This window comes from Notamacropus eugenii, chromosome 2 (genome assembly GCF_028372415.1).
Source record: "Notamacropus eugenii isolate mMacEug1 chromosome 2, mMacEug1.pri_v2, whole genome shotgun sequence".
Taxonomy (NCBI): domain Eukaryota; kingdom Metazoa; phylum Chordata; class Mammalia; order Diprotodontia; family Macropodidae; genus Notamacropus; species Notamacropus eugenii.
Genome location: NC_092873.1, coordinates 80,139,778 through 80,152,373, shown reverse-complemented (window position 1 = coordinate 80,152,373; position 12,596 = coordinate 80,139,778). Strand labels below are relative to the sequence as shown.

Here is a 12,596-nt window from a genome sequence, read left to right as displayed (position 1 = left end):
TAAGATCTGTCTCTCCTAGAGACACCTGCCTTGCCACCTTCAAAACTCCTTCTTCCCTCTCCCCAGCTCCCCACTGTCTCCTTACTAGCCTAGCCCTAGTCCTTCCTAGTCCTTATATTTCACAATCTGGCCTCTAGAATTCTCTTATTATGAACACATTCCGCTCTACATCTTCCCCTCTTCTATTCCTCGCATTTTCTGGAGCTCACTGAAATCTAGCTTTCTTAAGATAGTCTAATTCACACCTGTCAGGAGTTCTTTGGAACTAGAAGATAGATATCAGGAAGAGGACAGGAAGCACCAGAAGAGGACACTTAGGGGTGAGGTGTTCTGCAACTTGGCATGAGAATTCAGATTGTTTCAGGTTTGGGTTGGGGAATAGTGTTTCCCTCCAGCTTCTAAAAGTCTTACCGCTTTCAGGAAGAACCCTCGAACCCTTTCCATTCGTCTGGTGTCTTCTCTGTGCTGTGCCTGAGGACTGGCCCTCAGGTCCTCTTAGCCCTAGCAGCTAGGTTGTCTCTGCAGGAAAACAGTTTGTTGGGCTTCCTCCCCAGCTTTCTGGTTGTTTTCAAAATGCCTAGACTCTTTAGGACCCACCTTCCCCTGGGTCCCTGGGGAACTGAGTTGGGGGTGTGGGGTGGAATAAGTCCTAAATATCAGGGAACTCCACCCTTCTCTCCTCCCACCCCCACTCCACCCCTTCTCTTCAGTAAAATCAATTTTCTGAGATTGAACAGACTTTGGCCTCTGGGTCCCTGCTGGGAATGTGGCTGAAGGTGTAGGTAGGAGTGAGGGGGGTGGGGAGGAGGTGAATTTAGGAAGGAGATTGCCCCAGTATTTTCCCTTTGACCATATTGGCCTTTCTCCTCCTATCCAGTCAGATAATCCCAACACCTTTTCTTGTACCCCTGGCACACTCATGCTCTCATTTCCCTACCTGCTCCTTTCTCAAAGTCCTTGATACCTTTTTTAGAATCCAAGAGAATCTGCCCTGGGGCCCACACAGGAAGCACCCCCTCCCCTCCCAGAAACCCAAGTCCAAGCGATGTCTGTACTCTGGCCTCCAGTTTCTCCTGGGTGAGACTCCATATCCTGTTATACATTAACTTGTCCCATTCCTGTCCCCCATTCTGGTCCCAGCTCTCTCTCTTCTCAGAAGGGTTGTCTGGTGAGTGACTATGGGTCTATCTCATGCCAAGCTATGTGGTATATAAGTGTCTGTGTTTCATATCACAGTGACATGATGGATAGATGGAGGAGTGTGCCCTGACATCCAGATTCTTGGATGGGGAGATAAGGGTGGCATGTTTGGGGAGAATGTTCTGATTGTTTCATCTTGCCCCCTTTTCGCCCCTTTTAAGATAGGCCCCTGGAACATATTTTACTCACTTCCACTTCTCTTGGGGGTGGAAATGGAAACTCATTTACCCAAATTATTCACTCACCTCTGTGATAGTGTGTACCTGGGCCAGAGCTATTATTGTTTCTGCTGCCATCCAGGGCTGCTCCTTCTTATTTCTACCCACTTGTTCTGTTCAAGCTCTCCTTTCTCTTCTCCATCCTATCTTTAGTATCATCTCCCCCCATCCATCTCCCATTTCCGTTTGATGGTTTTTCCCTTACCACAAGCCTGAGTCCAAACATCCAGGTTCTATGTCTTTTGGAAGAAGCCAGTAGCCCTTGCCCTACCCTTTAAAAAAAAATGACTGACATACTGGTTATGTGAGCCTGGAGAAATCATCTACCCTTTTCTGTGCCTCCTGCAAGTGTAGAGCAAGTTGCTCATCTACACTGGCATAAGGAAATCAAGGCAAAAATAAAGCAAAATGTAAAATAATAGGAAGTGGACAGAATTCTGCGTCTATGAGGTATGGAAGTATGGAAGACTCATCTTCCTAAGTAAAATCTGGCCTCAGACACTCACTAGTTGTAGGATCCTGGGCAAGACCCATTTGCCTCAGTTTTTTCCTCTGTAAAAATGAGCTAGAGAAGGAAATGACAAACCACTCCGGGTATCTTTGTCAAGAAAACCCCAGATGGGGTCAAAGAATCAGACATGACTGAACAACAACCATTGACAACACATTTATATAATGCCTGTTGTGTGCCAAGTACTTTCCCTGGGAGGTAAGTACTATTATCCCCATTTTATAGATGAGGAAACTGAGACAGAGTCAAACAGCTGCTAAGTATCTGAGACTAGATATGAACTTAGATCTTTTTGACCCCTGGCCCAGCGCTTCTTCTATTGTACCACTTAACTGCCCAGAAATCAAGTTAAAAGGAGTAGGTAGGGTAGACTGAGGGATAGATTCGAAGTCTCACCAGGGCAGCTTGAGGAGTGTATGAGGGAGGCTATTTTCTAAGCTTTTATGTGGAGGGCAGGAGCTCATCATGGAGAAGTCTTTTTTTCTTTTTTTAAGCCCTGGTTTAGGTAGCCCTTGCCTTCCTCTTGCCAGCCACCTCCATGAAATCCATTGTCTCCTGTGTGAGATTTGATGTAACGCCGGGATCATGAGATTTTAGCTAGCGATGGAAAGGACCCTGTGACCCTGCACCTCCCCACACCAATCCCTCCAGCCCTGTCCTCCCCAGCAGTTCCACTCTCTGGCTCTCCCTCCCTTCCCTCCCCAGGAGTCCCCTACTCTGGAGCTAGATTACTTTTCTTTCTTTTTTATTTTTTTAAAAACTTTTTTTTTTTTTATTATTTGCCAAACTGAGACATCACAACAGAAACAGTAGAGTCAGTCTAGTGGGGATTCTCTGTGTGTAGGAGGTGGGGGTGGGGGTGGTAGGTGTGTGTGAGAAAGAAAGAGAAAAAGAGAGTGAGAGTGGGGGGGTGTCCTCTCCCGGCAGTATTTGGGGGAAGGGGAGTTGGGAAAAGCAGGCTGGGGTTCTTTCTCCTCAGACACCCTTTTCCCTCTCTCTGCTCTGGGCTCTGCATCTCAGGGACACTTGCGCTCCACACACTGCTTCCCTCCCTCCTCATACTCCTGTTTGGAGATCCACATCTGCTGGAAGGTGCCCTGGGAAAGGGGAATGTCTCAGAACTTGGAGGGAAAGGGAGATTTTTTTCCCACTTCAAATCCTATTTTCTCTTATGCTGGCTTAGAAAGCCATTCCAGGACACCTCCTGCTCCATTCCCGTTAGTCCAATTTTTCCCTTCTCTTATCTTGGTCTTTTCCCTCACTCCAAGATATGGCCCCTGTCCTCCTTCCCCCACCATATTCAAGGAAAGAACTATGCCTCCTCCTTCCCCAGTCTAATTTATTCATCTGTGCTCTGGATTCTCACTCAATCCTTGCTCCCTTAATGCCCCTTTCCTTTTTCTGAATCTTTAGTCTATCCGTCTTCGCTGCCTCTTTCTTCTTGGCCCTCAAAAATGTTTAGGTCTCTCCATCTTAAAAAACAAACAAACACAAAAAGCCCAAATCTATCTATTTATCTGTCTACCTATTTGTTCATGTATCCATCATCTATCTGTCTATCTATCCATCCGTTCATCCATCATCTATCCATCCATCCATCCATCTATCCAACATCTATCTATCATCTATCTATCTATCTTTCCTTAATTATATTAGTCTCTATGACTACCATCTCACCTCAATTCTCCCTTCACTTTCAAACTTCTAGGAAATAGCTGTCTTCATGACCAGCTTCATAGCACCACCTCCCTGATCTTCTCCGCCCTTGGCATGACAGCTTCTAGCCCCACCCTTCTGCTGCAACAGCCTTTTCTAGGGTTACTGATAATTTCCAAAAGGCCAAATCTGAGAACATTTTTGTTTCTATCTAAACTCCACCTTACAGTAGTCTTCACAAAATAGACATTTGTGTTTGTTGGATTGGATTCAGATGTGCATTCTGTGCAAGGCAATGTTTGAAGTACTATAGTGTTGTGTGTGCCCCCATACCTTGTCCCTTTCCCAAGATCCTTCCTTGTGACCCTATTCTCCTAACCATTTTCTCCATTTTGAACCCTACCCCATTCCACTCCTCCACTCTATCTCATCCATCTTCTATTCTCCCCTTACCAGGGAGGCCAAAATGGAACCCCCAATCCAGGGGCTGAACTTCCTTTCCATGGTGCTGTTGCTGGCAATGAGTTTCAGCCGCATGCTCTGTAAGGAGAGAGGTCTGGGTTGGGGAAGTTAGGACATGCAGGTCTTGGGAAGGCTTGGTGTAGGGGTGAGCCTGGAGCAGCTACATGGGAAGAAAGGAGAAAGTAGGGATCTCCAGATGGATCATCCCCCCTCCAAGGAAGGTGAATGCCTCAGACCTAAGAAGGAAGTCTGGCCTAGAGGGAGAGAAATGGGATGCATGTAAGGAGGCTTGGGTCCTGAAGGTGTACAACCAGGATCCCTGGGACCTAAAGGGGTTCCTACCGGGGGTGTTTTCTGGGAGAGTTCTCGGTTGAGTCGGTCAGTAAAACCTTGCAACAGTGTGTTCCCTCCAGTGACAATGACACTGCCATAGAGACCCTGTGGGGTATGAGATGAGGATGAGCTGGTGTTGAACAGGTGACTACTGCCTCAGTCCAACTCTCCCCTCTCTTTCTCTTCCTCCCATCTCCCAGTCCCACTTACAGAGGCCCGGGGCAGCTTTACTCACCGGTCGAATGTCTATGTCACACATCCCAATGCTGGTAGTTACAACATGGCCAACTCCCAGCATGGTATTACCTGACAGACCCTGGAGGAAGATAAGACAACTAGAGCTAATGCTCTTTGTCTACCTCAGGAAGCATTCCTGTCACATTGCCCAGCTCCTATTCCCTTCAAGATCCAAGGGTTCAGTCCCGCCAAGTAAAGCTCCCCTCTGGTCCCAGTGTATGGTCCAAGGCCCACTCCCCTCAGGACATCCCAGGACCTGTTCATCTCAGGGATCCAGACAAGTAGTCTCCCAGTGCCCCCCCATAGCCACCCCAGGACTCTGGCCCCACCTTGACATTGGAAGGATCAAACAGCCCCTCAGGGATGCGGAGCCTCTCAGCCCCATAATCTGTGTTGTACCCATTAGGCATCTCATAGTGCACTGTGGGCATCTGTGCAGCCACCCTGCCCGGGGCATAGGGAAAAGTAAGGTTAGTACAGTAGCTGGCCAGAAAGAGGTTTTGGGGGAAAACTGGTGGAGGTGAAAGACAATCTTGGGCTGTTAGTGAAAGATAGTTATATGGGGGTGGCCCTAAAACTGAGTTCCTGCCTTCCTCTTGATCCTAGCTTCAACCCTTTCTTCACCATCCTCCCTTTAGCCCTAGTTCTGGCCTTGTCTCAATCTTGGATGTGAGTGAGGGGGGAGGTAGGGGTGCACAGAGCCTGAAGAGCACATGTAAATGTACACACCGCTGGCTTTCCCATACCAGACCCTGTTGTTTTCCTCCTGAGAAATAGGTGTTCTCCCCCACCAATTACCCTCTAGGGACCCCAGCCATGAAATCCAGCCAACAGTCCCAGCCCTTGCCCTTAGAGAATCTCACTTACTGTTCATCGTAGGGAGAATCAGAAACCTGCAGCACAGAAGCTTGGAAATCCTGGATCACCTCCTATCCTCCAGGGAGGGGTTGAGGAAGATAGGAATCCCTGAGGCCTCACCCCTAACTTTCCCTTTCCCTTCCCCAGGACTAGGAAGTACTATAGGGGTCTGGGGAGCAGGGAAAGGAGGAACCAGGGAGGAAAGGGAAACCTGGAAGAGAGTGTGGAAGGGAGTTCTGGTGGCAATAGAGGTGACAGGGCTACAAGTAGAAGTCTGGGCCAAGGTGGGCCAGGGCAGAGAAGAAGAAACTGCCAAGTTAGCAGGAGTGAGATGACTTTGGGAGTTGTGGGGGGTGGGGCAGGGAAATCAAGAGTCTCAGGTGCCTCACATTGCACATGTAATTGTGCCAGGACTTGGACACCTGGGGTAGCTTCTCCTTCTTCTTCCAGTTTGGGGGAGCTCCTTCCCGAACTGGCTCCTGGGGTGGGGTGGAAAGGTACAGACTAATCATCTCACTTCACTCTACTCTCTGTAGGCCCTACTTTTTCTGCATCTTGGCTTTTTTTACCTCCCCCGCACTAGGATGAGCTGGTTCTGGATCTACGTCATCATCCAGTCTATAAATTATGCCAAGTGCAGTGAGGTGGGCACTGGAGGTTTTATTATCACCATTCTACAGAAGAGGAAACTGGAGCTCAGAGTAAGTACCCATCGTCAAATAACCAGTAGGTAGTGGGGGGGGAGGGTTGTCTGGACCCAAGTCTTGTACTCTTTCCACTGCCAACGTCAAACTGAAGAGTCCACAACTGCCTTGGGAGCTCTAAGGGAGAAATACTGAAAAGAACTCCAAAAGTCAGCCCCTGCCTCCCACTTGTCACTACTATTCCTCCATGAAAACCTTAAAAAAACCCAACTCTAACTTTTCTGTGAGTGAACAAAAAGATGTAGTTCATCCCATCCTGCCTCAGTATAGAGTCAAGAAAGATGTGAGAACACCCCTATTTTTGTCCATTATGCAAGGGGGTAGCATGCAACCTGATATTCCCAAACAGGAAACAAAAACTGGAGAAATTTACTGGGAGGAAAAAAGAATGGGACTGAGTGTCCTTAACAATGAACTAGAAATCAGAGCTAGGTCTCAGCTTGTCAACAACTCTCTGAATGGTTTTGTAAAAGTCACTTCCTTTTTCTGGGTCTCATTTCCTCATATGTAAAGGGGGAAGCAATTGGATTATGTGATTTCTAAAGTTTGATTCTGTCCTTGTGTCTAAAATTCCATCATCAGAGCTTCAGTCTTTTGGGTCTTTGAATCTCCTACTAGAATAAAGTCTTTGAGTCTCCTAGCAGAATAAAGATATCTTTGGGATTAGCTGCTAACTCCTTAATGTTGTTGCTCAGTTTTGTCTGACTCTTCATGCCCCCTTTTGGGGTGTTCTTGGCAAAGATACTGGGGTGTTTTGTCATTTCCTTCTCTAGTTCATTTTACAGATGAGGCAATTGAGGCAAACAGGGTTAAGTGACTTGCCCAGAGTCCTACAGCTAGTGTCTGAAACAGATTTGAACTCTGGAAGATGAATTTTCCTGACTCCAGTCCTGGCACTCTATCTACTTCACCACCTAGCTGCACCTGACTCTTTAATAGGGATTAGTCAATTGAAAGTCAGCTGGAAACCAAGTCTCTGAAGGAAAGGAATGGGGCACAGGAAAGGAACTGAAGAGTCAGGGAGGCAGAATCTTGAAAGTCAGTAGAACTAAATTCTAGTCTTATATATGCCATTGCTGAGGGGAAGATGGGCAAAGGTACTTCTCTCAGGTCCTCAGTTTCCTCCATCTTTAAAATGAAAGGGTTGGACTAAGACAGTCTCTATGGTCCTGATGATCCATTATTTTATAATTTCCTCTATAGAGTATAAATTCCTTAAGGTCATGAGCTGTTTTCTGTCTTTGTATTGCCCTACATTTGTCAGTAGTCAAGTAGTAGGAACTTAACAAATGTGTTTTGATTAAAGGATAGATTCTACCATTCCATGACTTTGATGACATGATGGTTCTCTGATTCTCTGAGGGTTTGATTCCTTTGCTCCTGCATGAGTTCTTACCTTTGCTGCAATCATATAAGGTGGAATGATGTCGATGGCCATTTCCTGAAACAGCTCTCGGCACTGCATAGAGATGAAGTCCCCGGCCAGGGGTGACTTCACGATGCCTAATAAGCAAGGTGGGGATTGGGATATCAAACTTCAGGGATCTGGCCAAGGGATTCCCTACAACCCCATCATCAAACAACTCAGCCCCTGATCCCTTCCCACCAGGGTCCTACCTTGCTGCAGGACATAGCCATCATGCACAGGGATGGCTGTGGTGTGGGTGGCCCCACTGTCCAACACCAGGCCTGTTGAGCGCCCATTTGCAAAGCTGGCCCAGTTGGAATAAGTCAAAGAGACAATAACAAAGTGAAGATGGTGCTGGAAGAAGCGTCCCTCTGACCCCCACCACTGGTCAATTTACAACACTCATCAGCCCTAGGCCTCTCCCCTGACCCCTCCTTTCCAGGTCCCAGACTTTCCTTTCAGGTTCAAATTTCACCTCCTCCAGAAAGTCTTCCATGAATCCCCCCAGTCTCCCTCCACTAGGGCCTTAGACTATTTGTTGTCAGTGCCACACATTGAATTCTGATCATAACCCACACATACGCACACATGACATCACTAATTTGCTTTTCATGCGTATTGTCTCCTCAACTAGATTTTAAGCTTCCTGAAGGTAGGGATGCTGTCTTCTACTTTTTGTATACTTATTTCAGTATTTTTAAGGTCTGTAATTTTCATCCCTACAGGTAACAACTGCTTTCTTCCTTGGTAGGTGACTTTTGAGAGATGTTGTGGCCAAATTATTCATTATTCTACGATCAACTGGATGATGGTCTCTGAGGACTTAGACTGCTTTCTAGATTTGTTTTTGTTGTTGTTGACTCGTATCTAACTCTTCACGATCCGGTGAATTGTAGTTTGCCAATACTGTTCATGGGAGTTTTCTTGGCAAGGATACTGGAGTGGTTTATCATTTCCTTCTCCAGAGGTTAGTGACTTGCTTAGGGTCACAGAGTTAGTAAGCATCTAAGGCTGGATTTGAACTTAGGTCTTCCTGACTCTAGGTCTAAGCACTATCTACTGATCCACCTACCTTCCTGTAAATCCCTAGCCTACATGCAGTTAATTGCTAAGTGAGTCAGGGTCCAGTCACGGACTTCTCTGGGTATTATTTGCTAATACATTCACAAATTTTTAAAAAGACACATTCCTCTTCCCACATTTGTCTACCATTCCTTTGGTCAGGTCACTTCTTTGCCTTGCTATCCCCTTCCATTTCCACCTCTCCCCACCCCCTTTCTTTGAGTATTGTTTTTTCCTGCCTTCCTGCCTCATCCTATTTTGGGTTGGGGGTGGGGGTAGGGATGAATTAGTGTGAGAAGGGAACTTCTACTTCTCTTAGTCCTGCTAGTCTGCTGTTCTTGGGCATCTTAGCTGTTCAGGCCCTTTCAGCTAGCTGTTCCTCCAAGTGGAGTCAGGAGGGGTTAGGAGAAAATGCCAATACTTAGTCCTCTATTGTGGGAAGGGGTTTAGTTCCCTAATCTTGGAGGGCACTCACTCTACCGAATCAGGCCCAGACTCAGCTTGCTTCAGCAACCAACTACCTTCCTCACTTGGTGCTCCCAGTGTGCCCCCATGACTCCCCTTTTTGTGGCCAGCCCAGGGGATACGCGGTGAGCACTGCTGTCTTGCACAGGAAGAAGGCAGGTATGTTGTATTGTTCGAACATTAGCTCTGTGAGTTTTTCTCTTTTGGCTCGAGTGTTCCACTATGGGAGGGAGGGGAGAGAGGATAAGGAGGGGTTTAGGTTGGATATAAATAAGCTAACAAGCACACACACACAGGCTTATGTACTAATATGCACACATACGCATGTACCCAAATGAACATGTTCATAAACACTCACACTTAGAGTGCAGAGAGGCTAGGGACCAGGCCAACTAACACAATGCAAAATGATCTTTACTATCAAACCTCCTCCCTACCCCCAGTGAATGAATACTATCCCCATTCAGAGAGATATGGGAGAGGGGTGTATAAATGTGAAAATGAGGAACACTTGTGGAGAGGGTAGGGAGAGAAATGATAATTGGAGGAAAGGGGAGATAGGGTTCAGTTTTGATGAAGATTTTGAGGGGGAGAGAGATGGGGTGGCTAATTGAGATCCCAAGGCTGGGGTCAAATGTAGAAATAAGGTGATTGATGAAGGATTCTAGGGTAGGCTGGTTAAGATAGAGGACAAACTCCAGAGGCAAGGGGACCCAGAGCTGGGAGTACGTACCGGGGCCTCAGACATGAGTACAGGGTGCAGATTTGGCTCCGATTTGACATGTTTGCTGTAAGTGTGATCCAGAATGGCCCGGAAACACTCCCAGTCCTCAACTGGGCACCAGGAGGGGAGGAGGAGACAGAGGGATGGGAGAGGAAGGGTGGTGAGAGAGGAAGAGACAGATATGTGGGGAAGGGAAACAGAGAGAAGAGGGAGACAGGATGATAGTGAAGAGAGGAAAATCAGGAAGAGGAACACAGAAGAAGTTTCAGAGAGAAGGGAGAAAAGGATAGAGAAAAAGAAAGATATAGAAAGAAATACAGAGAGAAAGAGTGAGAGACAGGCAGACAGATGTTTCAGGGGAAGACAGTAAATGAAATGAAGAAAGAAATAAAGACAGGAGTATATGTCAGGGTGTGTGAGAAAAAGAAAGAGACAAACACGTGTAGGCAGGAGAGGTGAGGACAGGAGGGAAGAGAAAAATGGGGTGGGGGTAGACCTGAGTAGAAAAGTCAGACCCCTTTCCCTACTCTAGGGACCTAGGAAGTGAGTATGGTTGAAGCTGAGGGAGGGGAGGCAGAGAGGACATAAGAGAAACTGGGTAGCCCTGGGACCTGGTGAGGGGAGGTCCTGATCAGTTTTGGAACAACTGGCTGTGTCTGGGGTGGGGGTTGGTGAGGGGCATACTGTGGTCATAATGAATGGGACAGGGGCAAGGGCTGCAGCAGTAGTGTTCCCAGGAATGGATATTGGGGTTTCCCTTACTCATGCCATTCTTGAGGGGTGACATGACCTCAGCCCCATCCCGTGGCACATGCAGGGCATTGGTGTCGATGTGGAATGTTTTCCCCTTCTTCTCCTTCTCTCCATCCAGCTCTAGCCCACCCCCCTCCTCCAGCGTCAGCAACCCTACAGTAGTGGGGAAGTCAGCCTAGGGGGAGGAAGGGAGAGCAGATTACAGTCACCTTTTCTTTTCTCCACATTACTTTATATCCCCAAACAACCCCATCCCAATTACCACATGCCTTTGTTCTTGCCAAACCCATCCCCTTCCCAGGGCTCACATCACTATTCTACTGAACCCATATTAACACTTTCCCAAACTATCAGGAGCCTTCTTTTAACTCCTTCAGGGTGTTTATGTATGAAGGAAGGGGGTGGGTTCTGGGAACCAAGAGGGAGAGAAGTAGGACCGATGTAGACTTTAGGAAAGTTGGGAAGGGGAGCTGGAAGGCTCACCTTGGGGCAGTCCTCCCCAGCATACCCTGCTCGAACTGAGAAGGAACCTATGTCAAAAACCAGGGCTCCAACTTCATCTGTGTGTGTGTCCAAGGGGAGAGAGGAGGAGGGGGAGGAGATTGCAAGTCAGAGCAGAGGGGCTTTCCCTCCCTCAAACCCCACCTCAGAAGACCCAGAGAGAGATGAAGTCGGGGTGTGGAGACTCTCCCCCCTCCCATAAACTCCACCTAAGGGAGACCAGGTGGACATGAGGTCAGAGGGGAGGGAGGAGTCTTCTCCACAAGCCAAAACTCAGATGGGCATTTTGGCCATGGGATCATTTATGGGATCTGAGGGAACAGTAGGAACATAGACACGTTAGGGAGATTTGTGGAATGCTGGACATGGAGGGGGCAATTATATATGCAGAGGTGGGGAGGTGGGAGCTCCTAGCATCCACAAGATCTGAGGTTCTGGGTTGGGGTGAGGGACTGCCTGAGAGAAGAGTATAACAGCCTGTCAGTGAGCTGCTAATAAGGGAGCAGCAGGAGCGCTGAGGGCCTTAAGGAAGGTGAGGAACGCTTGACGAATGCTGGCCATGGGACATTTGCCCTGCAGGTATAAACCAGCTAGGAGCTACCAGGAATGGAGGACTGGGGCTGCAGGAACTGGACCCCCCAGGCTAGGGGTGCGGTGTGAAATGACCTGGCTTGAAGGCCGGGGTCTCGGGGCTATCTCACCTCCTCCGTAGACACCTCCGCTCATGGTGGCTGCTTCCACTCCGGCTCCAGTTCCTGCGGTGGTTCCAGGCCGAGGACCCAAAGCTGCAGCAGCGGGATCAGCACCGAGATAGCCGGACAGCTCCAGGGACCCAGGAGGTGGGGAGAGGGTGCTTAAGGACCGGCCAATCAGAATACCGGATCCCCCACCCCCACTCACGCTTTCAATTGGTGGGGAGCGCAGACAATAACCTAGGCCGGCGCCTCGGTCTTAAAGGGCCAAGTGCCTCCAGGAATTTCTGAAGGGGAGGGGGAGGGGATAAGAGGGTCGAGGCGGGGGTGGGCTATGAAAAAGGGAGAGGAAGGTGGGAAAGCCCCTCTATCCTGAGATCTAGGCCCCGAGGTGAGAGTGGCGTGTGTGGTCTTTGTCCTAGGCTAGGTCTCCTGGAGGACTGAGCCTGGAGTCTAACGAGCCAACGTGGTCCTAAGACAGGCTCAGGAGAAAACGAAGGCCACAGGGTGAGAGAGAACGCCCGGAAACTGAGAAGGAAAAGAGAGAGGGAGAGAAGGGAGGAATCAGCGTGGAAGGATGGAAGAATCTTCTCTTTCTCTGTATTTAACCTTTAACTTGGTGACTCAACCTTTTGTGTGTGTCTCAGAATGATGTTTTTAAATGCATAAAACACATAGAATTACAAAGGAAACCAGTTTTATTAAAATAGTGTGCATATATATGTGTGTGTATATATATGTATATGGATGTGAGCATAAACACATACTATATATGTGTGTGTGTGTATTATATGTATATGTATATGTGTGTG

The 12,596-nt window shown here is 48.0% G+C and overlaps 2 protein-coding genes across 7 annotated transcripts in view; both read right to left on the bottom strand.

Moving 5' to 3' along the window:
• The window catches only part of TFR2 (transferrin receptor 2), a 31,373-nt gene extending 30,728 nt beyond the window's left edge, over positions 1 to 645 (bottom strand). For 5 of the 6 annotated variants that reach the window (XM_072641380.1, XM_072641379.1, XM_072641381.1 and 2 more), the window contains exon 1: positions 412 to 644. In XM_072641380.1, the coding sequence (XP_072497481.1) occupies positions 412 to 444 (33 nt within the window). In that variant the 5' untranslated portion in view covers positions 445 to 644. Of the gene's footprint in view, positions 1 to 411 lie in introns of all 6 variants that reach the window. The other variant, XM_072641383.1, reaches the window with a different exon arrangement.
• Positions 646 to 2,657: 2,012 nt separating this feature from the next.
• Positions 2,658 to 11,927, bottom strand: ACTL6B (actin like 6B). The gene is made up of 14 exons (XM_072641378.1): positions 11,794 to 11,927; positions 11,075 to 11,151; positions 10,601 to 10,766; positions 9,848 to 9,948; positions 9,237 to 9,334; positions 7,797 to 7,891; positions 7,576 to 7,682; positions 5,865 to 5,954; positions 5,485 to 5,546; positions 4,947 to 5,061; positions 4,616 to 4,696; positions 4,390 to 4,485; positions 4,039 to 4,125; positions 2,658 to 3,026 (listed from the first exon to the last, which is right to left on the bottom strand). The coding sequence occupies exons 1-14, from the start codon at positions 11,816 to 11,818 to the stop codon at positions 2,946 to 2,948; spliced, it is 1,281 nt and encodes a 426-aa protein (XP_072497479.1). The 5' UTR covers positions 11,819 to 11,927; the 3' UTR covers positions 2,658 to 2,945.
• Between the last annotated feature and the right edge of the window lie 669 nt (positions 11,928 to 12,596).

Excerpts from the sequence above, each read along its gene's own strand:
- ACTL6B (XM_072641378.1), bottom strand. The coding sequence starts at position 11,818 with ATGAGCGGAGGTGTCTACGGAGGAG. Across the intron at positions 11,152-11,793 it reads CGGAGGTGTCTACGGAGGAG|ATGAAGTTGGAGCCCTGGTT; the intron begins GTGAGATAGCCC and ends ACACACACACAG. Across the intron at positions 5,062-5,484 it reads GATTCTCCCTACGATGAACA|GGTGGCTGCACAGATGCCCA; the intron begins GTAAGTGAGATT and ends TGCCCCGGGCAG.